The 25965-nt window shown below is 43.2% G+C and overlaps 1 protein-coding gene across 1 annotated transcript in view; it reads right to left on the reverse strand.

The window, feature by feature from the left end:
* LOC126419666 (major royal jelly protein 3-like) overlaps positions 1-18226 on the reverse strand; it is a 53981-nt gene extending 35755 nt beyond the window's left edge. Inside the window, exons 1-3 of the mRNA XM_050086852.1 lie at positions 17543-18226; positions 17258-17466; positions 873-1044 (exon numbers count right to left, since the gene is read on the reverse strand). Of these exons, the coding sequence (XP_049942809.1) occupies positions 873-1044; positions 17258-17466; positions 17543-18164 (1003 nt within the window). The 5' untranslated portion in view covers positions 18165-18226. The remainder of the gene's footprint in view (positions 1-872; positions 1045-17257; positions 17467-17542) is intronic.
* Positions 18227-25965: the final 7739 nt, after the last annotated feature.

Below are 25965 nucleotides of genomic sequence, written 5' to 3' on the forward strand. Positions count from 1 at the left end.
GCACTTATGTAAAAATCTCTCTAAAAGTGAAGGTCAAACTCTGATGTGAAAACCAAAGATGAATTAACCCAAAATAAGTGCTGTGAAATAAAGTGGAGAAAGCCATACAATATAAGCTACAGTGTCAACCTGTCCTACATGCTGCGTCTGAGAAGACAGTGTTAGAGAGAAAGCCTGCAGCACATGAAAGGAGGATATGCTGCAATGACTCAGGGCCTACGGGTCACCATATAAGAATCCATGAAAGAGCTATGACCTCCCTGTAGAGTAAGAATATAAACTTCTGATGTGTTGTGCTACAGAAGAATACTGAATATTACTTGGGTAGGAAGGGTAACTGTTTGGAGGCATTTGAATTGAAATGGGGAGAAAAGTTTATGGCACAACTTGCCTACTAAAAGAAGGACTTGTTTAATGGGACATATCCTGAGGTGCCAAGGAACAGTCAATTTGGTAATTGAGTAAAAGTGGGAGGGTGAAAATTGTAGAGGGAGGTCTAAGCTTGATTATAGTTAGCAGGTTCAAGTGGATGCAGATGAAATAGTTACGCAGAGATGACATCTGGCACAAGATAGACTACTACAGAAAGCTGCATCAAACCAGTCTTTGAAATGGGAACAACAAAAACAACAACAAAAAACAACAATCACACTTGGTTACCTATGTTCACATTGTGTTATTACTGAGGATTCCCATAATAAAAGTTAAGATGAGTTCACTACTCAGGTGTATTTGATTTTCAATGTAAACAATGTACAGGTTTGGCAGAAAAACAGTTGTACCATTAACAATATGTAATACAAAAAGGTGCATTAAGTCTAAACATTTTTACATCTGCATTTCACAAATATATATATACATATTCATCCTACCAGTTACCTGCATCTGAATGAACTTCTTAAATGAATCTGGTGTGAAGTTCAAATTTCTAACAATGCAGCAAACAATAAAAGGTCTAACAGATTTCACTCCATCAATTATCTTCACTGATGGTGTTGAATCAGATACGTGAATGACTTCCATCTTGTGACATAGTTGTTCAATCTGCAAAGATAATTAGAAAATTAATTACATCATACAGAATTACTTAAATTTTATGAAATATTTAAGGCATGCATACAAACACTGCACTATTAAAACATTGGGCATATCTACATCTACAATTGCGCACAGCAAATCAGAATCTATATCAGCTATCACTGATTAGTGAATACAGCCCAGGTAAAATTTACAGCCCAATTACTGCTGTACATGCTGTACTGCTTGAATTTCTCTTTCTTATTATGGTTCTTGAGCCATATACTCAAAGAACAATAACCACATCTATTTACATGGCTTTTCTACAACTGACACTTTAGTGCCTGGCACAGGGTTCACCAAACCACTTTCACTATTTATCATTCCACACTAACAGAGTACAAGAAAAAATAACTTAAATCTTTCCATGTGACCTGTGATTTATTTCATTACAATGATCATTACTCCCTATGTAGGTGGATGTCAACAAAATGTTTTCACATTGAAAGAAGAAAGTTGGAGACAAATGTCCTGAAAAGATCTCACCATAATGGATAACGACATAATGATTGCCACCCCAACTCTCATATCCTATTGAGGACACTCTCTCCCCCCTTTCATGATAATGCAAACTGAGCTGCCCTTTGAAGTTTTTTGATGTGCTCTGTCAACGCTATCTGTTAAGGATCCCATACCGCACAGCAGTACGGGATCTTTCAAATAGTTCTTGCACATTCGTAATTTCGCGCCAATGGTATGTTGAAACAAAACGCGAGTGGCATCTCTACAAACGCCCATATTTATTACGTAACTGCTGGAAGTTTCATTATTGTACATCTGTTAGCTATTGTTCAGTGCTTTATTGAGTAGAAAATTGAGTTGCACATTTTGCAAATTTCGAGATGACAAGAGTTCAAGGAGCAATGTGACTGCACTTTAATTTTGCATAAAACGTAAGAAAAACTTTACAGAGACACACAAAATGATGTAGGAAGCCTATGGTGAGGAGTGCTTAAGTATACTCAGTGTTCAGAATGGTTCACACAGTTTAAAAATGGCCGGACGGAAGTTAAAGATGACCCTCAGTCAGGGCACCCTTCGCAGTCTACCAATGATGCTAATGTCAGGAATGTTAATGAAATCATGTGTGCCAATTGAAGACTGACTGTCAGAAAGATTGTAGAAGAATGTAATCTTTCAGTTGGATCATGTCATGAAATCCTGACACAGCATCTTTGAATGCAACATGTTGATGCCAAGTTTGTCCCACGGCTCCATGAGTCAAGACCAGAAAGACCTTTGCTTTACAAACTGTGAAGAACTTTTGGATCACGGAAATGAGAATGAGATGTTCCTTTTGAGACTCATACCTGGTGATAAGATGTGGGTCTATGGTTTTGATGTTGATGTTCACTCTTCACAATGGGTTGGGAAAGGTTCTCTAAGACAAAGAGAGCTGGTCAGGTCAAGTCAAACATCAAAGCCACACTAATAATTTTCTTTGAAGGATTAGTTTATCATCAATTTGCGCCACAGGGACCAAACTGTTAATCAATGGTACTATCGGGACGTGTTGCGATGCCTGCGAGAAAATGTGAGCAGGAAACTGTGTGAAATGTGACGATAACGCACCCACACATTCATCCCTGTTGGTGCTCAACTATCGCACAAAAAACGAAATCACTGTGCTGCCTCATCCTCCATACTCTCCAGACCTGGATCCTGCAGACTTTTTTTAATTTTCAAAGTTGAAAACCCTGTTGAAATAACGAAGATTTGCAAGGATAGAAGAGCTAAAAGCTTCGTGTGATCTACCAAGAGCCGTATCAAGACTGCTTCTGGAAGTGGAAATTGTGTTGGGAGCAGTGCATCAATTGTGGAGGAGAGTATTTCGAATAATACCATGCACAATAAGTAAAAGTGAAGAAAAATTCTGTGGACAAAATTTTGGAATAGACTTCATTCTCTAGCAAAGGATGGACAAGTGTAGTGTAGGCAGTCTAGTGGATTTGTTGCATCTTCTAAGTGTTCTGACAATAAAACAGTCTTTGATTTCCCTTTCTCACCACATTACCTACATGACTGTACCAATTTAAGGTATCAAAAATTGTTATTCCTAGATATTTAGAGACTGTGACCTTTCTGAAAGGAAATCACAAACCCAGTTGCACAATTCTCCATAGGCACACAGTTTGATTAGAAGCTACCTGTGAAGAACAGTATCAGAAGCCTTTAGGAAATCTAAAAATATGAAATCAATCTGAGATCCCCTCATTAGAACATCATGAACTGCGGAGACGGAAGTGTGGCAAGAATACAGTTTGTCAGTAACCTCGAAACTGCTCGCTGAGTTAATACATACTAAAGTGTGGTCAATGGAGTCCCATTTAATAAAATGGAGGGCTCTGCTGACTGCTATCAGCTCTGCCATAATCACACTGGATGTTCCCCGCAATGAATGGCATTCCTTAGAGGCAGGAGATGTAAAAGCATATCCCCATCTGACGCACAGTTTCAGAGCTGTCAGTGTAACAGATGGTAGCATCCTGGAATTCTTGACCTGGACATAACAGACACTGAAAGGTCATGGGGGGTGACCAAGACTTTAGGACTGTGGAAGAGATCAGTCCTACTCTGTGGCCTGGGCATCATCCCAGGGGAAGTGCACGAGAAAATACTGGGAGCACAGTCTAGGGAGGGTAGATTGAGATCTGGGCAGAGTGAAGCGAGGTGTATCAGGACGACAAAGGTATGTGAAGAGAATGGTATATGTGGGATGATCAGGAAATTGGAGACCAAGAACTATAGTTCAATTCTTTTATCTTAGCGGCTTGCGCATGCCCGCCCAGACGCGGGAGATTGCTGCGTTGCCAGTTGCACACGATGCACGCGCCAATAGAAGCAGCGCCATAGTATAGCATAGTTCGCATGCTTACGTTTAGGGGGGAGCGCGCAGTTCATTAAGTAAAGCCACCACGGCCGCATTAACCCTTTTGCTGCTACAAAGATGTGCTCCCTGCATTCCGTGCTGTGCGCGATTTTGTCACTGCACTGCTTGCCTGTGCAGACACATCGTGTTCCGACTGCTTTGACACTCTTATCAATCGATAAGTGTGTCGAATGATAAGTGTGTCAAAGCAGTGGGAACACCATGTGTCTGCACAGGCGAGCAGTGCAGTGACGACAAAATCGCGCACAGCGCGGAATGCGGCGAACACGTGTCTGCAGCAGCGAAAGGGTTAATGAAGAGACAAAGCACTAGAAATTTCAAAAAATTGCATTCAAACGAATATAATTCGTGAAGTAAGGCACTTCGATATTGTTTTTAAATAATGAAAATATTAAGCATCGCTAAGGTTTGAACTCTTAACCTTTCGCATAGCAGCCCAACACCTTAACCATTACGCTAACGCACCTCATCTGATTACGTAACGCCATGAGGAGTATAATACGTCACGCAAAATACTGACAAACACTGTTGGTATGAGTATGACTTACTCACGCTTCGTCGAAGTACAGTAGGAAATAAACAATTAGCGCTGTTCTTTATTGCGAAAAAGCGGTTTGTGAGAGTGACACAAACACCTTTCCTTGCTATCGCCTGAATTAGGAGTTTTATTGCTTGTTTGGTTTAATTAATTAATAGAATATGAAGCAATTGGTATAAAGAATGCTTTTTTCAAACTTTCTATAAAAGAATGTCTGCTATCAAGACATTGCTTTTGTTCTATTATTTTATTTATGACTGAACGTTTCTAAAACTGAAGACACTCGTCCATGCTCTGAACTGCAGTCGAGATGTGGCAACGTCGTTCTCTGTTCATTGGCTGACTGTGTTTTGTGACGTCAGATGCGCAGAACGAACCTAAACTCGGCCGCCAACATAAATGACGCGCACTTTAGTACCGTCGAATCTGAAGAGGGAAGATCTTTGCTTCAGCAAGAAAACTGTCTATGGGTCTAGTCAGAGAGGCACCAGTGGCCAGATCCATGCCACAAAGGTGTACTGGGGCAAGCAATTTCAGAGCTAAAGGTGTCGCTGAGCCATAAACCTGGCAACCGTAATCCAGCCAGGACAAAACAAGGGCCCAGTAAATATGAATAACAGTAGCAAGATTCCCACCCCAAGATGTATGGCCAAGGAAGCAGAGAGTGCTAGTCTTCAGGTGACTGACATACGACAGTCAAGTCAGCTTTTTATCACAATGGATGCCCAAGAAACAGGTTAGGCGCGTACAACTACTGGCCAGTTATGTTACACACATTCAGTTTCGCTGCGCATCCGAATCACCGTCTCCTATTCCCATCGACAGCGGTTCATCTCTCACATCGGCGACCCAGGTTAGGGCTTACAACTGCAGTTCGTGTCCAATCCCTTCTTTCCAAACTGGAGTCCTTGCCTTTACCACCTATACTTGAGGTCCATCATTCACTTACACCTACATGGTGTACATCTAGGCTGGGGCTTCGCCTGGACCTTTAACACGCCCCTAAGGATTCAGTCAACCCCGCGACTCTCCGCTGCCACTTCCTCTCGATTCTTGACATGTACCAAGGCCACAAGTGTTTTACACTGATGGCTCGATGGCTGATGGTCACGCCTATGTCCATGGAGGAAATATTGAACAGCATTCCTTGCCTGATGGCTGCAGTGTTTTCACTGCCAAGCTGGTGGCTATATGTAGTGCTCTTGAGCACATCAGTTCATGCCCTGGGGAGTCGTTTCTTCTGTGTACTGGCTCTTTGAGCGGCCTACAAGCTATTGACCAGTGTTGCCCTCATCATCATTTGGTAGCAACCATCCAGGAGTCCATCTATGCCCTGAAATGGTCCAATCATTCAATGGTGTTTGTCTGGATGCCAGGTCACGTCGGAATCCCAGGCAACGAACTTGCCGACAGGCTGGCCAAACAGGCTAAGCGGAAACTGCTTATGGAGATCGGCTTCTCTGCAACTGACCTGCATTCAGTACAATGCTGCAAGGTTTTGCGGCTTTGGGAGATGAAATGGCATAACCTCAGCACGCACAAAAAACTGCATACCATTAAGGAAACTACGAATGTGTGGCGATCCTCCAAGTCTCTCACAGGGACTCTGTGGTTCTGTGCCGGATCTGCATTGGCCACGCTTGGGTGACACATGGCTACCTTCTGGGCCGTGATGACCCATCTCAGTGTCGGTGCAGCGTCCAGCTGACAGTGCCCCATACCTTGGTGAGCTGTCCTTGTTTGGCTGCCCTGCGACAGACTCTTCAGTCACTGGACTCATTGCCATTAATTTTAGCTGACAATGGCTAATTTAGTTTTACCTTTTATACTTGATGGTAGGTTTTATAGTTATATGTAAGATTTCGCTCATGTACTTTGTCCCTTAGTGTTCTCCACTCTAATGCTTTTAGGGTGGATGTTTTAATGTGTCGCAGAGTGGTTAGTTTTTCCTTTTTATTCTCGTGGTTGGCCAGGCACGGTCATCTGCTCTCTTGTTTTTACCCCCTCTACCTGTTTCTTGCTTCTCTCTGTGGTTTTCTTTTCCTGTTTTGTCCATGGTAGTGTTGGTTGTCCTCATGTCATTCTTCTGGCTCTTCCTTTCTCCTGTTATTGTGCTGTAGGTCTCCTCTCTTTTCTTCTTTCCCTTGTGTAATTATTTTACCGGAAACGAGACACTGATAACCTCATAGTTTGGTCCCTTCTCCCCCTCTTTTAAACCAACCAACCAACTCCCTTCATTGCCATCAATGGACTAGTGACCTCTGTTGGGCCACTATTCACACCTGTGTTGTATGGTGATGAGTTTCGCATTTAGTAGAGCTCCCACTCAGTAGCCTCTCCTAAACACCAGTGCCTAGGTGCCATCTGCAAAACATCTGCAGGACCTCTTCCCCGTGGTTTGCAGTTCTCTCCTATAAAAAAAGCAGGCCTCCACCAGGACACTGGTCACCGGACTCGTCCTAAAAGCTTCTGTCGCTAGGTGAATGCCACAGTGATGCACTGAGCCGAGCAAACGCAATGCTGAGGGTGCCACCGAACCATAAACCAGACACCCATAGTAAAGGCGGGATTGATCAAGGGCTCTGTAGAGCTGCAGCAGCGTAGAGCTACCTGCACCCCAGTTGGTGTTGCTCAGGCAGCGGAGAGCATTGAGATGCTTCCGCTTAAGCTGACGAAGGTGAGGAAGCCAAGTCAATCGGGCGTTGAAAACCAGTCCTAAGAATTGATGTCTCCACTACAGTGAGTGGATCATCATTAAGGTAACGTTCTGGTTCCGGATGAATGGTACGACACCGGCAGAAGCGCATAACACAGGACTTTGCGGCCGAAAACTGGAAACTGTGGACCAGAGCCCATCACTGCACCTTATGGATGGACCCCATTCTCCTGGATACGGGAGGAACTATGGAGGCACCAACTTTGACACGGAAAGTACAAAGCAGAAGGAAATTTTGGATTGAAAATCTGGAGCGGGCCTCGGAGACCCCACTCATATAATGTGGCAACGATATGATGTCGCCAGATGGTGTCATATGCTTTTCATAAATCAAAAAAGACGGCAACCAGGTGCTGGTGTCTGGAAAAGGCCATTTGGATGGCAGACTCGAGGGACACAAGATTATCAGTGGTAGAATGACCCTGGCGGAAGCTGCCCTGACACGGAGCCAGTAGGCCACTTGACTCCAGGACCCAAACCAACCACTGACACACCATAAGTTCCAGTAGCTTAGAAAGAATGTTGGTTAGACTGACGAGTCGATAGTTATCCACATCACGTGGTTTTTACTGAGTTTGAGCATCGGTATGATGGTGCTCTCCTGCCACTGCGAAGGAAAGACGCCATCGCACCAGGTCTGGTTGAAGATGATGAGGAGATGTCGCTTGTAGTCAGATGAGAGATGTTTAATCATCTGAATGAGGATCCAATCTGGCCCAGCAGCTGTGTCGGGGCAATATACAAGGGTACTGAGGAGCTCCCACTCTGTAAATGGGGCGTTATAGGATTCACTGTGGCATGTAGTGAACGAGAGGACTTTCCCTTCCAGCCACTGTTTGGGAGGGCGAAAGGCTGGGGGTATTTCTCTGGCGCAGAGGCTCGAGCATAGTGCTCTGCAATCTCGTTTGCATTGGTAGATATGTTCTGGGAACACCTGTTGCGGGCTGGTACCCAAAAACACGTTTCATCTTTGCCTAGACTTGGGAAGGTGACGTATGGCACCCAATGGTCGAGACATATCTCTCCCAACACTCCTGCTTCTGTCGTTTGATAAGTTGGCGAAACAGGCACAGAGCCGTTTAAAGGTTACGAGGTGCTCCAGGGAAGGGTGCTGCTTATGCCGCTGTAGAGCTCACTGACATCTTTAATTGCTTCAGCGACTCCCGGCAACCACCAAGGGATTTCCTTTTCCCGGGGGCACCCTAAAAAGCGAGGTATCGTGTTTTCTGCCACAGAAACGATTGTTGTACTCACCAACTCGACCATCATATCGATTTTACAGTGTGAGGGAGATTCAACAGTGACAGCAGAGGTGAACGTTTACCAGTCCGCCTTGTTTAAAGCCCATCTGGGCAGATGTCCATGGGAGTGACGCTAGTGCAGTGACAGGAAGATTGGAGTGGAGTGTGATGGAGAGGGTTTTAAGGGCGCATGACAGCAAGGTCTTCAGCACCTGCTCAGTAACAGATTGAGATGGGTGTCAAGAAAAGACTTAGAACAATAAGATAAAACAGAACGTAAGACACAGGAAACTAGCTTGGAAAAATATGTGCCTACCCACACCGAAGCGTGGGACGAAGCATGCCGCCAGCAGTAAAACATGGGAAGTGGTCACTACTACACAGGTCATCATGTGCTCTCCAGTGGATAGAGGGGACAAGTCCTGGGCTGCAAATTGATAAATCAATGGCCGAGTAACTACCATGAGCCACACTGAAATGTGTGGTGGCCGCAGTATTTAACAGGCAGAGGTCGAAATGTGACAGTAAAGTTTTGACATCTCTGCCTTGGCCAGTAAGAACGGTGCCACCCCACAAGGGGTTATGGGTGTTAAAATCTCCCAAAAGTAGGAAAGGTTTAGGGAGTTGATTAATCAGTGCAGCTAACACATTCAGGGGTACTGCACCATCTGGAGGAAGATATACATTGCAGACAGTTATTTCCTTTGTCGTCCTTATTCTGACAGCCACAGCTTCAAGAAGGGTTTGAAGGGGCACAGTTTCACTACAGACTGAGTTTAGGACAAATGCAAACTCCACCTGACACACTATTATAGTCGTTACGTTCCTGTAGTATCCCTTATAGCCACGGAGGACAGGGGTCCGCATTGCTGGGAACCAGGTTTCGTGGAGGGCAACACACAAAGCAGGTGTAGAGCTTAACAGTTGCCGTAGCTCAGCCAGGCGGTGGACGAGGACGTCATTGTGGGACTAGGAAGGCATGGAACATTCAGCGAAGCAGTTTACACCTTAGGGTCACCTGCTGTCACCGACTTGCCTGAGCAGACTACATCCATTGTGTCTGAGGGTTCAACGAGATCTAGGTCCTCAGCGAACGCCAGAATCTCCATCCCATCTGCTGTCACAGAGCTGGTAGATAGCGGTGGTGTGGGTGCCACCGCAATTCCCTTGGTCTTTGGGATATTCTTTTTGGATTTGTGTCGCTGCTCCTTTGGTTTCCCTGGCTGGGAGGACTTCACTGATTAAGTCTTCGGGACAGAGGATTAGCGTGAAGCCCTACAACCAGCTGCTTTTGGGCTCTTCAGCTGCATCTTTCCCACTAGCAGAAACCTAGGAAGGGACTGACCTAAGGGACCCATTCCTAGCAAGTGGAGCCAAAGAAGACTTACGCTTCTCTGGCTCAGAAGTGGGGACTGATATCCCCGATGGTTGGGTGGTGCGGGGATGGGGGGGGGGGGGGGGGTGTTGCTCCCGAAGTAGGTGGTGCAGAAGAAACATGGAGGCAGGCGGCAGGTATAGTCTTGTGGTTGAGAGGAAACAAGAATGCGAGGAACTGATGGGGCAACAACTGTTCTCGTAACGGGGCGGTGTAAGAGAAGGTCGTAGCCACAGGATGTAGGTGCTCAAATTTCTTCTTAGCCTCAGTGTAGGTCAGTCGGTCCAGGGTCTTATATTCCACGATTTTTCCTCTATTTCTGTAAAATCCTGCAGTCTGGTGAGCAAGATGAATGATGCTCTCCGCAGTTGACACAGATGGGAGACAGGGCACATGGTCTATTGGGATGTGATGGACATCCACAATCTCGACATGTGACGCTGGAAGTACAGCAGGAAGACATGTGGCCAAACTTCCAGCACTTCAAACACATCAGAGGAGGGATATATTGCTTGATGTCACAGTGGTAGACCATCATCTTGACGTTCTCGGGCAATGTGTCACCCTCGAAGTCCAAGATGAAGACACTGGTGGCAACCTGATTATCCCTCGGACCCTGGATGCATCAGATGAAATGAACACCTCACTGCTCTAAACTGGCGCGCAGCTCATCGTCAGGCTGCAAAAGAAGGTCCCTGTGTATATAACAACCTGGACCATACTTAAGCTCTTTTGAGGCGTGATGGTAAGAGAAACATTCCCCAACTTGCCACAAGCGAGTAATGCCCATGACTGGGCAGAGGATGCTGTTTTTATCAAGCCCGACCCAGAGTGGATTTTGGACAAGCCCTCCACCTCCCCAAACTTGTCCTCCAAATGCTTTAAAAAAAAAAAAAAAAAACTGGCATTCCCCACATGGTGCGACCAGGGAGGGGAACAATTTGGGGTCACATTTCTCAGCATTGAAGTTCGACTTCGCCCGCTTGGTGACTGCTGGCGGCAACCACCAGCAAGAGGTGACGTACTATGTTTCATGGCGTGTCATCCGCCCTGACCAGGGGCCCTCCCCACGGGCACCAACCAGCCACAGCAAAGGCCACCTGGCAGGATGGCCATTGCTGGGAGTCCCGATGCCCCAAGGTGATAAGACTTCTACTCATTGGCATACATGGGGAGTGAACAGCGCATGCATCAGCAGGGCGATCCCTGTGTTCCCAGGGGGCTACAACCAACAGGGTACATGGTGGCCCCACCACAGCAGACTGGCTACTGTGCTGGAGATGAGATGCTAAGAAGTCCATGATCATTGGCAGCGCAGAAAGCGACACTGCATAGTGCATGGTGGAAAAAACACCCACGACGGTGTCCTTGCCCAAGAGATGGAAAATGAGCGGGAATGCAATACGACATCAAGAAAGTGGGCTAAAGATCTCAATGCATTTCTCTTGGAAATGTGGGAAGTAGAGAAATGCTGACTAACCCGAAACAACCAGTGGAGCAAAAACCAATTAATAATATCAGTAGGGAGCCTCTAAATCTCCAGCCATGGAGAAAAAGAAAAATAAAATGAAACCAAGCAGCGTCTTATGCCTTTTGCAGATCAAAGAAGACTTAACATTTTGGCATTAAGAAAAGCCTGTCAGATGGCTGCTTCGAGCTATAAACACATATGAGAACCCAGTATCATCTGTGAGCAACCATCCTTTCAAGTACAATGGTCAGGCTAATTGGCAGGTAACTCTTTAGAGGAATGGGTTCTTTCCTGTCTTAAGAACTGGGACAGCTATGCTATTTTTCCATTATGAGGGACAGGCGCGTTGGAGCCCAATATGGTTGGACAACCTGAGATGTTGCCTTTGGGGAACATTCATTCACATTGTAGAACATCTGAATTGTGAACTGAATCAGGGCCTGGGGTGTGTCTTGGGATGAGGCAAGAGCCTAGAGTAGTTCCAGTCAGTGAGAGGGACCATTACACAAGTCAAAGAGGTATACATCCCTACAGAGGACACACAGCACTCCCAGCATTCCTTTGTACTGCATTTGATTAGACAGTATTAGATAGTGAGCCTCGGCATGAAGTCCCTCAACAGTGATATAGATGGTCTGTGAAAGATGTCGTTTGAGTTGTTGCAGGGTTTGTTGGTGATCCTGAATATCTAGTGCAACATCTTAACGTCTTTGATCCACCACAGCACTGGGGGGACCTGTAGAAAGGGAAATAGCAGTTCCAGTGGCATAGATGAAGACATCTGAGACACCTTGCACAACTTCATGAACAGAGTCACACAGAGGTAACGAATGGAACAGCAGAGGCATACAAGGGCCAGATGGCCCTGTGAAACGTGCAACTTGGTAGTCACCGTCTGTTGGTGGCAAAGAAACAACAGGATCACTAAAAAGTGATCCTTGTGTAGTGACCAGTGTAAAAAGATTAAGGGATAGATATCATTAGATCGATAGCTTAAAAGGTGGCATGAGCAGCACTGAAGAGGGTAGGAGAACCACCACTGAGATTGCACAGATCATGGTCTGAGAGAAGCTGATCAATTATAAGTCTCTACCAGACAAAATAGTACTCGTCCACAGGGGAGCAGTGTGCGTTAAAGTCCCCAAGCAGGAGACTGATAGCAGTGGGAGCAGTTGGACTAATGTGGTCAATTCGACATAAGTAAGTGGTCTACCTGAAGGTAAGTAAATGTTGCAAATGTAATCGCTGTGGTAGTTTGCACCGGCACCACTATTGCCTCCAACGAGGTACAAAGGGAAATCCATTCACTGACGAAATCAGCATGAACCAAAGTACAGACTCCTCCAGACACCCTCTCGGGAGCAGCACGGTTTCAACAAAATGGAAAATAGACATGGAGTATTAGAGAACAGTCATGAGTGAAGTGTGTTTCTCTGTGAGCAATCCTAACTGCAGAAGAAGAGGAAATAATGTGGTGGTGTTCTGGCAGCTGAAAGTAGCACCAATTACAATTCCGCTGAATCATGTGAATGGTGGCCAACAGAACCAGCCACAACACAGGATCACTGCCAGTCACCTGTGCAGATGGAACAACATCCACAAACATCAGCTCAGAATCCAACAATGGGAGGACTTGGCACCTCCGGGGGCACCGGAGGAGCCTTGTCCCAATTCTTTTTCTTCTACTTTTCCTTTGTAACCTTTGGTGGACAAAGCTCCTTCAAGGGGCTATCTTTAATGAGTACGGGGACAGATTAAGAGCAGACAACACTGGGACCCACAGGCTGTGGCCCCTTCTGCCAATGTTTGGCGTAGGGCCTCTGGACCAGCAGTTGTGAGCAAGAGGTACACCAAGAGGGGAGCGTTGTCATCGGTTGACAGCAAAGAAAGGGAGTGCTTCTTTGGCCTGATGCAGCAAGTGGTTCCTGAAGAATGTAATGTGGGAATCTCAGGAAAGGTGGGTGGTGGGAGATCTTATATGTGGAAGTTTGAGGTTGGGGATGGGGGGGGGGGGGGGGGGGGTGGGGAGATGACACAATGGTCATGATGATGGCAGCACAATTGATTGTAATATCCACAGGATGTAGGTGTTCATATTCCATCCATGCTTCAATATATGACAAGTAGTCAGTAGATTTGTATTCCTGCATCTTCTGTTCTTTCTTGAAAACTGGGCAAATTGGTGAAAGTGGTGGCTGATGTTCTGCACAGTTGACACGCAAAGGTGGATGCTCACAAGGACCGTCTTCGTGCAATGATCATCCAGTTACTGCATTTCGGATCCACCATGCAGTGGGATGGCACATGCGTGAACTGAGAACATCTGAAGTACATCGTAGGTGGTGGGACATATAGTTTCTCATCACACCTGTACATTATGACATTAACTTTCTCCACGAAGACAATCTCTTCAAAGGCTAATATAAAGGTGTCCGTATCCATAGGATTATCTTTGGCGTCTTTTGCACACCTCTGATAAAATGTACACCTCACCACTGGAGATTAGTCTGGAGCTCCTCATCTGTTTGGAATGTAAGAGTTCTGTGGAAGTCTAGTTCTTGGACCATGTTCAAAGCTGTGTGTGGGTCAATGGTCACAGGTATGTCACCTAGATTATCACATGCTTCAAGAAACCAGTTCACATTTTCCTACAGACAACTTCCTCAAATTTGTCTTCAATGTTTCCAACAAAAAATAATGGTTTCTACACAGTGAAAGTATCCGAATTAGCCGGAGTACATACCAAGAATTGGTTGAAGAGTTTCACACCCAGATGTCTGACTTGTCCCTCTTCCCACAGTGTAGCCATGGAATGAAATATTGTGGAATCTTATCTCTTCGAGTTGGAATAGTCTTTTTGATATGAGAAGAGTGCTGGGGCCCTGTGGCCAATAGCAGAAAAAAGTAATTTGTTTCATGTGTGAATCTTCCACTATGGTACCACCTACTCTGAACAGAGGGTCTCCCCATGGGTGCTACAGCCACTGCAATGATTACCTTGCTAGTAAACCATTGCCCAGAGGCCCCATGACCCAGCCATGATGGACACACAATCCTTGGCTTGCATGAGGATTTTCCATCTCAGGCACCAAGAGTGCAATCCCTTCATGGTCAGGGGCTAACACAATGCAGGTACTTTACGACCTCTCCCTCCCTGCCCCCCACCACAATGAAATGGCTACTATGCCAGGTTTTGAGCATAGTTCCTTTGCCAAGTGTGACCAATGCAGAGACAACAGGGGACGGCTGACGCCCTGCGAGAAGCCGCAGGCAAGACTGCCACACAGTTGTGGTCTCCTTGGTTTTCCTCTGTTTGTTTGGGGAGAGCAGGACATACCATTCTGACTTCCAGCAATCTATGCTGTTTAAATGACCAAAGATTCAGTTCTGGGACTCCTATTTCCAGAATCGCCATCCTGGTGGCCAACTTTTTCATTTCCTGAAATCCCAACATGATTGGGGTCTAAATGAAAACAACTGACCAGCCAGGTTGATGGCTGACTACAACAAGTAACTGATTGTCTAGGTAAAGCACTTGCAGTGGGTGAGGAGTACAATAGCAATAGAAGTGCATAAGACGAGTCTTGGAGGCTGAAAACTGAAAGCCGTTGTTGAGAGCCCATGACTGCACTTTTCGTGTGGCACCCTGCAGATGACACTCAGCAACATTCATATTAGAGGAGCAATAATAAAAGCAAAAGTCATCAGCATATAAGGAATGCGATACCAAATACCACATAGTTTATGCTAAACCATTGATGGCCATCAGAAAGAGGGGAACATTCAGTGCAGAGCCCTGCAGGACTCAATTCTCTTCAGTATGGGAGGTGCTGAGTAAATCATCCACCTGAACCCAGAATTTATGGTGCGACAAAGTTCTTTACAAAACTTGCAAGTGGACACCAGAGACCACACTCACGTAATGTAGTAAGGATGTGGTGACAACCATGCCTTATCACAAGCCTTCTGTAGGTCAGAAAAAGACAGTGATGAGGTGCTGAAGATGGGCAGAGGGTGTCCAGATAGTGAACTCCAGGTGAAACAAATTATTAGCAGTGGAGTGGCCTACGCGAAAATGTCCTGAGATGCAGCCATAAGGCCCAAGACTCAAGGAGCCACAGCTACTTGCTGACCATGCGTTCCAGCAACTTACAGAGAATGTCAGTTAACAATGGAAAGTTACAGAATGCTGGAAGGAGAGAAAACGAGTGTCCAAAATTACAAACCAGATCCAAGCACAACTGACACCAAGAATACCATCCAATGGAAAGACAAAGAGCAAAAAAGAAGAGTGGAAGGATACACTTGCAGTATGGAAAGGGAAGTAGCACTGTAAGGGCTGCAGCCCTGTGATGGCCAAGCACATACTCTCACAGAGATGTGAGCCTCCTGGGCAGCTATTTCTCTTAATTTAAACCATGTCGTTCATGCTTACATAATTTGAAAGGAAAGGTGGCTATCTCTCTCTCTCAAAGAGGTCGAGCAAATTTTTTCTGCTTTTTTAAATACATATTGTTTTGCATTTATTTTTGGTGGGTTTGGATGTTTTGGTATTCAGTCTTGCTGTAATGAGTTTGTGGAGGCTAATCCCTGTATTCTTCATGATGATCCCTATTTGCTCAGGATTATTTGTTGCCCAGAGAACAAGTATGTTTCCTCAACCATTTAAACTACGAGTGAGCTCCTGAAATAATTGTTCATAAAAATTTTCAAAGAAAGCATTTAGTACAATTAAAGGTGACATTTCATGCCTACCACCAACTTTGAACAGGTATTTTTGCCAACATATCGAGTTTGTTAAGGTGTATAATAAATCTTCCACTTCCAATCAGATCCCACCAGAAAATTACCCTGCTAACAAAGACGAATAAGACCACTATGATTCCACAAAGCAAACTCAATATTGCACATTAACGGCGAATGTGTCAAATTCAGTACGGAACCACACAACTGCTGCTAGCAGAGCCATAATCCACTTCCCACTTATGTCTAACATTCCCCACTCCATGCTCAACTGCCAATCAACATTATTCTGATTCAGGTGTAGTACTGATACAACCAGAATGAAAATATTACAAAGGCATCAATATTGGGCAGTAGTGCCCCTCTGATTGCTGGGACCATATCATTGTAGATGACATCAGAAAATAACTGCTAAGAATGTATTATTCTACACTAAATGTAGCAAATATGCACACAGTAATGTGTATGTGCAGCAGTATACATGAACCTTTGAAAAAGTATTGGAATTTTAATGTTTTGTGCTATTTTTCATTACTGGGCTGCTAAATTAAATATACTGTGGAGTATTACACAATGTTACAGTTCATCTTGTTTTATTTAATCACTATGTACCCTCTGCAATTTCAGCTGTAGATCAATATTTTCAAAACCTTTACTATAATTTGGACATATCACAATTTGGTTGATTTCCAAATTAGTCACATTTCACTGTGTGATAGTACTGACATGGATCATATGAACAATGTTTGAATTCTGATTATGGAGCTCTGTTGTCCAGTGTGTGTTTTTGCCATCATGTAAAGTGAGATGGAATGCCGTGACATGCATGTATAAAAGCTAATATGCATTTGAAAAAACTTTCTATGCCTCATGATAATTAGTAATAGGTAACTAAAACAGCACCACCTTTGGATTTTAACGGTCGCTTATGGTGGTAAAAGATTTTTCGACGAATCTGCAAGCTGTGGGGCAAAAACTAATGAACAGATCATGTTGTGATAACTGATCAGTTCCTAAAAAGATGTATATCAGGTACCTAAACTACATTTCACCTATACATACAAGAAGTTTATTACACGATGACAACACATTCCGCAATACACGCAGACGAAACAGATTGTTAACACATGTATAATTATGCAATACTACATTATTTACTACTTTGGATGACCAGATCACACAAGCAAAAAAGTAGCTTTACATTACCGTTTCTGAAGTGTGGTTAGTCGATTCACTATGTTCAGCTTTTTTCCCTTTCTTTCCTTTTTTGCCTTTGCCACCATGACCAGATTCGGCTACACCAGTCACTCGGGGGCAACTTTGTCTTATATAATCCAACACTTGCTTCGCATGGCATTGATCAACTAGCTTCAACAATCGCCTGTCACTTAATTTATTGCCCTTCAAATTTACTTCTGCAATAAACAAAGACTTTAGAAACGTTCAATAAAGATTATTACAATAGCAAAAAATGCGCATGTCTAGTGCTACCTTTTAGTTTTGGTATGTCCGACAATTCTCCTGGAACTGTTGCAATGGAATTATCACTCAGATCGAGCATCTTCAAGGCAGGCAACTGACCAATGGTCGGCGATACTTCTTTAATGTTGTTTCCGTTCAGTTTCATTTCACACAAATGGATAAGCTCCGAATGGCAAACGTCAGGGAATTCTTCAAACTGATTGTGAGACAGATCGAGAATACTAAGTTTCGTGTTTTTAACCAAACTTGGGATCTTTGTCAGCATATTTGTGCCCAAGTTTAAAGTCGACAACTGTCCCAAAGCGCTGATCTCATCTGGGATTGATTCTAACTTATTCCTAGACAGATCAAGAATTTTGAGTTTGCTCAACTTCCCGATTGTCTGCGGCAAGCTGCTTATTTTATTGGAGTAGAGAATCAGACTTGTCAAATTGATTAATCTGCCGATGTCATCAGGAACACTCGTCAAGCACGTTTCATTTATATTCAAATAATTTAAATTCACCAACGAGAATAGGAACGGATCTATACCTGACTCTTCAATAGCTTTTGAATACATCGATCCAATCACTAATTCATGTCTGTTCTCTTCTTCAATTTGTTTCAACTCAGGCCACGAGGGTTGAGACATCTTGCTACTCTTCCTCTAAACAAATTTGAAACATGAATGCCTAGTTCGCAACAAGCACATGGTTGAAAAAAATGAAGTGCGTTCCGCTTACAGGGTAGCCAACGCAATGCAAACAAACCACTATCCCCCACATGCGTAAACAATAATTTCTTTCAGCTAGCACGAAAATTAATATGTGCATTATTAAGAATTAATCTTTATTTTACAGGTAACCTACAGTAAAATACAATTAAATGAATTCTAAAAAGAAAGTGTAGCAATACCACCTGAACACACCCATAGCTGTCCGTAGAAATATATTTCTAGGGTGACTTCAATTTTTGATATAAATTAGTTTTTTCTCACTGCGATCAGCGTAATAATGCTACACTGGCTATATCATTGGATAAGATACCAAAAATTTTAATCGTGTCATTGCGCACACCTTTTTGAGCTAAAGACAACCTTAACATGGAGTAATGAGTGTCATTTTTCCTTCTGGTATTGTAATTATGTACATCATCATTGTTCCTATCGAACTGTAGACCATTGTTTACAACATATTTCAGGGGAATCAACATACTGTCATGCGAAAACCAGAATGCCCAACTACTTAAACAACTGTCTACAAGATAATCATGTATGAGCAACATATATTATTATTCTTAGGGCACGTTTTTGAGCAATGAAGACTTTCTTAAATGTGAGTCACACCAGAATATTATTCCATATGACATTACTGAATGAAAATACGTGGACTACGTCAGCTTACTGACTTGTCTCTCCTCAAGATTAGCAATGTTTCTAAGTGCAAATGTGGCTGTACTAAGTTGTTTTGGGTGCTCCAAAATGTGTTCTTTCCAGTTTAAATTCACATCATATGGATACCTCAGAATTTAGAATTTTGCACCCAATTTACAATTTCCTCTCTGTGTGTTACTATTATCATTGGTGTAGTACCACCAGATGTGCAGAACCAAATGTGTTGCGTCTCTTCAAAATTGAGAGTGAGACTATTTGTAGAAACCAATCACTAGTACTCTTAAGGGCGCTGTTTACCATTTCTTCTGTTCCTGTATGTATGTTTGGACTGATATTGTCACCAGTAAAAAGAACTAATTCTGCTGGTTGTGTGTTAGATGGAAGATCATTTACATATGTATGAGGAACAATAGTGGACCAAAGATTGAGTCTTGGGTGGACCCATACATGATTTCTTCCCAGGCAGAACAATATCCTCAGAGTATGTTAGCTAAATTACTATGTACAACTTTCTGCACACTTTTGATTAGATCCAACATTATCCATGTCCCCCCCCCCCCCCAAAAAAAAAAAACCAAAAAACGCTTAATGTGGCACATAACAAATTAGCCTGCTTTAGCAAGTCAGACAACATGTTCTAGCTCTCACAACCAGACCAGGAAAAATGTATGGGTCTCAGATTGTCACAGAACAAAGAGAAACCGAGTATAGTGTAAAAGGCACACAAAAAAATAAATAAGCAAACGGGGCTCAATATAAACACTGTGTCTCCCTATAGCAAAAATGAGCTGATTTGGAACAAAAAAAATGAGCAGTCCTTAGGAAATGGAGTTATTTTACTATAGTACTTGCTGGATGCAATTAAATGCAGCATTACCTGTGTGAATGAATACTGGACAAAAAGTACAGAAATAAACTTGTTTATACCATTTGGTTACTCACTGGCAACAATTTATAGTAGAGAAAATATTTTCCATGGTGGAGTGTCCTTTGGAATACTCAATCATAGATCTCATCAGCCTATGTGTAGAAAGTGTTTTTAAAGACTCTGCTGTGGCCCTACACATTCAGAAACTCATTATTGCATCTGTTTACTGAATATCATCTGATGAAGAAACATTTGGAGAAAAACTCTCCACTTTAACTTTAAGGATTGCCAAATAAAAGCATTATAAAATTTTTGTCATAGGAGATATTAACATAGATATAAGAGTGAAAGGAAAAATTTATGATTTTTTTCACTGTATATGTTAAGGTCAGTGAATTTTTACTGCTTAAATGAAAAAATAACCATGCCTTGGCAATATAATTAGCATGTAGAAATCAAGTAGAATGTGACACCATCAAATTAGAGAGCTCTAATGACGATGACATGTGGCTGAAAATTGGAAATTTACCTATTGTTAATTCCAAGATATTAACTATATAAAAGACTTCTCAATGAAAAGGACATTGAAAGTATGAGAAATGAATTTAGACTAATAGAATGGTTAAGGGTATTGACCAATGAGAAAGATATTAATGAATGCTTCTTCACATTTCTATCATGAAACGTGCACTAGACAGTAACAGCCACCTTAGTACCAAACGATTTAATACTAGCAATAAGCACAAACCACAACATACATAAAATCATGACACTTATGCTCATACTGAGGTATAGAATTGCTGAAGGTCGTGAAAACAAGAACAGCTACATAGGATTAAAAAATATCTGAAAATCTGAAATTGGAGCAGTAAAAGCCAAAGCAAATGAAGTGCACATCTGCAACTCTGAAAATAAATGTAAAGCAGTCTGTAATGTAGTGAAAAGTGAAATAAATGTGGGACAGGAAGAAATCATTGTTTCAACTAGCTGTAATATTCTCACTGAAAATTTTGTAAACTCTGTAAGTTCCCTTGTATCACAAAGTGAGAATACTTCTGACTCCGAGGCCTTCCTTTTTCGATCATAGAGTAAAACAAATGAAAGATTTGCTTGGATAAGAATTACTGCCACAGACATTGCTAACGGTGTAAACAAGCCGAACAGCTCCTGAAAACAGGATTGCTATGGGTTGAGTAATTATGTTCTAAAATGTATAATTAAGGAAATCAGAAAGGTATTGCTCTATCTTATAAATATAATTCTTGATGTTTGCCATTTCCCTGAATACCTTAAAATTACAGGTACACTTCCAATATACAAAAAGGGTGGCAGAACCATAGCAGGTAACTACAGACCAATATCAGTTGTCATATAATACCTAAACTCAAGATGGCGCCTAGTGAGTCAACAGCGCCTGATACAGCTCGCCAGTTTACTCTGTGACTGAAGGTGTTCCTTAGCAGTGCCAGTGTTGCGAATCTCTGAGTATAACTAAACTGTGATACACTTCCTTCTTTCGTCCTCTCGCGCGTGTGTCTTCAGAATAATGGTAAAACGACGAGGAGCGTGCAGCGATTCCACTATCGACGGCGGCGGCGACAGCAGCGCGGCAGTCCACCCCGTCCGGCAGAGGCGGCGAGCTCGTCCGCAAGAGGGTGACGGCGCCGCTGTAGCCCGCAGACATCTTAAGCTGCGTTTACTCTAGCAAGTCGCTTGCAGCTGTGTTTACACAACAGCGCAAGAAACTTGCGTCAACAACTTGCTGATAGTGTTTACATATGCTTTCAGCACCACTAGGAGTGTCAGCCGAAGTGTAAAATGACAAGTAAGTGGGTGAGATACGCTGCAGCTCTTGTAATTGTAATGCAAAACGTGAAAAAGAAAAAAGAAGTATTTGGGTTAGAGAGTAGATAATGAGAAGATCGCAAAATGGTGCCTATAATAACCTTTTGCAAGAACTTAATATCGAGAGCATGGAAAATTTTCAAAACTTTTGCAGAATGTCCTCAAATGATCTGGAGTATTTGTTGATGTTAATAGCGCCTGTCATATCAAAACGAGACACAAATGTCCGTACTGCTATTTCAGCAAAGGAACGTTTGCTAGTCACTCTATGATTTATAGCTATCAGTGAGCTACGAATAAAATAGGCATTTCATTTATTTATGAGAACCATACAACCAAAAAAGTTTGAATTTTAAAATCTTTTCTTTATAGGAGACTCATACAAGTCCCTAATATACTTGTTTCATATTCCCGTCAGCACGATTTCTCTGATTGTACCCGATGTATATAGAGCAATTTTGAACGTCTTGAAAAGGGAAAATTATTTGAAGGTATGTGAAAACACAACAATGAAAGTAATTTTTAGTGAAATAAACTGCATTTTACAGAATGGTATGCCTATAAAAATGTTTTTTTTCCTAATGCTCATAAAATGCAAAGTGACAAGCTAATTAAATAGAACATGTAATAATTACACACTGTCTTTTACTAGACTCCTAAAACAACAAGCGAGTAGATGCAGGTGGCAAAGGGATTGTGTCTTCAAGTTATGCTACTTTCTATGTACTTCTTTCACAGATGGGTCGAATATCGACGAGATTTCATTTAATGTGCTCATCTTCTTCACTCTATCCTTAAAGTCTCGGTTTGCACGTTCCATATTTCGGGGTAGCTATCCACAGATCCCATAAAATGTTCTGTATCCTGCTTCATCCATTCCCATTTCTCCTCCATTTCTTAAAATTGTTTGCATATAATATGTAAGATGGCTGCATAAAATTAAGTCAGCACATTAAGTAAAATGTTAAATACGAGTGTTATGCAGACGACATACTTACTATAACTTGCGCTTCCTACTTGCAGGAAATAGAAATAAATCCTAAAAGCTGCAAGTTACTTGCAGATACTTCTTGAGTGGTGTTCACACTGGAAGCGGAGAACGTGCAGCAAGTCACTTCCGCAATAAATTGCTACGGTCGCAAGACTTGGCGATATGTTTACACTTGCAAATCGCGCGGCAAGTTGTTCTGCGCAAGTAAATTGCTGCACAAACTTGCTAGTGTAAACCGAGCATAAGACCTGGTAGTGTAAGCCATCATCGACTCCTTCTCGAACTCTGTGCTTGAGAAAACAGAGAGCACTGTTGCACTCAACAACAACAAGGTTCGTGCCCTAGAGAAGTCCCTTGCCGATGCTAGCGAGAAACTACGTATCTTTGAAAAACAGGTGATTGACAGATCGGACGAGACTGAACAGTACTGAAGACGCAATAATCTCAGAGTCGTTGGTGTACCTGAAGAACCTGGTGAAAATACAGATGAAGCATCGCCCGTGAAAAATTAAGCACTCACGTTTCGGAAAATGTTGTCGATAGGAGCCACAGGGTAGGACGAAGGATGCCAGATTCCAAAACCCCAGGCCTTCCATGATAATATTTTTGTCCTATCGGAAACGCCCTGAAGTCTTTGTAGCAAAAAAGAAAGCAGCAAAATGAGGAATCATGATATGTGAGGACCTTACACCTCAAAGAATGAAGTTACTGAACAGCGCTATCTCACGGTTCGGACTGCAGAATGTGTGGAACAGAGATGGCAAAATAATCGTTCAGACAGCTGCGGAAAAGCACTTAGCGAGCAAAAGCAAGAAACTTGAAAGCCGAAGCTGTGGGAGTCCTAAATGATCTGTCTTAAACAAACATTTTACTTTGTTGTACTACCCTTAAAATGAGTTTTCCAGTCTCTATCTCTTGCTGTTTTAGAATTATTTTTAGTTCTTTGTACTGGTTATTTCTGTATAGGAAGACTCCAGTTTTTAACTTTTATCTTGAAAACAGTTTTCTTTACCAACATTATTTTGTCTGTTTAGTTTTATTCTTAGTGCAAGTTGCTTTGGCTAACAAACGTCTTAATTTGGAGCATTCAAACTGGAAATAGTTTCCTGTCTTTATCATTAAGTCTTTTTAAGTTTACTTCTAGACCTGGTTATAAATTGTGTATTCAGTTATCAAACTTCCAGCGCCAACATAATCAGTATTTCACTATTATCTCGCCATTCTTACATTGTCTTGTATCAGACGATTAATTCACAGCAATATGTGATTGGAGGCTTTCCCAGCGTATGTATTGTTTCCAGGGCTCTCAGGTGTCTGGCCGGATGCGATATTTCGGCGAATAGCCTTTCCGCCATCATTAGGAATGGTCTGTCTGCTCTCTCTCTCTCTTTCTCACACACACACACACACACACACACACACACCTTTTGCTTTCTCCTCTGTGGAGAAGTGTATGGAAGAGTTTATAGCCTGTTGGCTTTTACTCCACAATCTGTGTTATGTGTGTGTGTGATTTTTTTGGATAGTTGTGACGGTCTGTGTATTGTGGTAGTGTTCTGGTGGTGTGTTGTACTTTCCTGAGGTTGGCGAGATGTTGGGTATTTTAAGGATGAAGGATTGGCATTAGGACATGGAGATTTTGGGATTTTTCTCTTACATTTAGTCGTCGAAGATCGTCATAGGGGGTTTGTGTTTATCATGGGACATGTCATACTGAGCTAAGGAGTGAGTGAGGTTATTTCCAGATCTGAAGGAACTCTCTTGGAATCTTTCTATGAGTAGGGGGATTTCGGCAATGGTATGCAGATCGTTGGTGGGGAATTCCATGGGTAGATGCAGTGCCACCCCCCCCCCCCCCCTGAGGGCGCGATTCAGCAGCTTCTGGAGTTTGTCCAGATGTTGCTTCGCCATGTATCCCTGGACAGTTAACACACACTCCATTACAGGCCATATAAGGGCCTGATAGACATTTACTCCTACAGAGCAGTGAAGGGAGCTGGTTGTGTTGATGACTGGGTATAGGATGGACCTTCTGGCACAGACCTTCCTGTGGACCTCGTCTATGTGGGGTTTCCACACTAGTCTCGAGTCCAAGGTTACACCAAGATACTTGGCGGATCTGCTCCAGGGGCATCGGGATCCATGTTGGTGCAGGTGAAAAGGGGGGGGGGCATTGAGGGGTCTGCATCTCATCAGTCTCCAAGTGATCAGCATAGCCTGTGTCTTTTCAGGGTTGTTGGTGATGCGCCAGCGATGGGCCCAGGTTTCTGTGTTATCTAAAACCCTTTGTAGCCTATGAATGACCAGGTCCTTATTTGCATTACGAGTGTAAAAAGCTGTGTTGTCAGCATACTGTTCAGTGTGCACCTGCGGGGCTATGGGAGTGTCCACAGTGTACAGACTGTAAAAACGGGCCACAGGACCGATCCCTGTGGCGCTCCAGCACGAATATGTCTTTTGGTGGAGGTGGCTGTTTCTACTTTCATGGAGAAAGTTCTGTTCGTGAGATAGCTTTGGATTAACCTGAGTATGCCCCTGGGGAACCCCTGCGTGTATAACTCGCACATTAGCCCTTTGTGCCATACTGAGTAGAAGGCTTTGGCTACATCAAGTAACACTATACCACAGTAGCCTCTGTGGTTGAAGCCCTTTGTGGGTACTTCCACCAGTCTCATGATCTGTTGTGGAGCGGTATGCTTCTGTCGGAATCCAAATTGGAAATCCGGCGGAAGTCGCTCGTTGTGATGTGGTCTCATATGGGTATTAGCAGGAGGCGCTAATAGATCTTGCTGAGAATTGGCAAAAGGCAAATCAGCATGTGGTGCTGTGGGAATAAATTGTATTTCACTGGTTCATGGATCGCGACCACTTCTGCATGTTTCCAGTAAGCTGGGAACTCGCATGTATGAGTAATCTCTTTGAAGTCTTTTGCGAGGTGTTCGATAGCCGAGGGCAGGAGGTTTTTAACTAGGTGGTTGGTGACAGTCGTGTCCTGGCGCCTTTTTTGTAGGGAAGGACGTAATTACTTTTGAAATGTCTTTTGGGGGCCAAAAGTGGAGGTTCGTCCTCTGGGTCCTCCTCAGCATTGAGAAAGACAGCCAGTTGACAATGGATTACCTCTTCATGTTCGTCATCCTGGGATTCTGCCGCTTGAAACTGCTTCTCAAAGGTGTCGGCGAGGACGTTGGCCTTTTCTGAATGGCTGTAGGCCAGACCCTTCTCACCGTGCAGTGGCAGCATCCTAACACATCTTTTGGTGAATTGCTTGGTTGCTTGCCGTAGTGTGTGATCGTGTACTTTGAGGGCTGTGAGACGGTTTTGCCACTGCTGGTTTCTGTGCTCATTGAGCGCTATCT

Source organism: Schistocerca serialis, chromosome 9, assembly GCF_023864345.2.
Source record: "Schistocerca serialis cubense isolate TAMUIC-IGC-003099 chromosome 9, iqSchSeri2.2, whole genome shotgun sequence".
In the NCBI taxonomy this organism is placed as follows: domain Eukaryota; kingdom Metazoa; phylum Arthropoda; class Insecta; order Orthoptera; family Acrididae; genus Schistocerca; species Schistocerca serialis.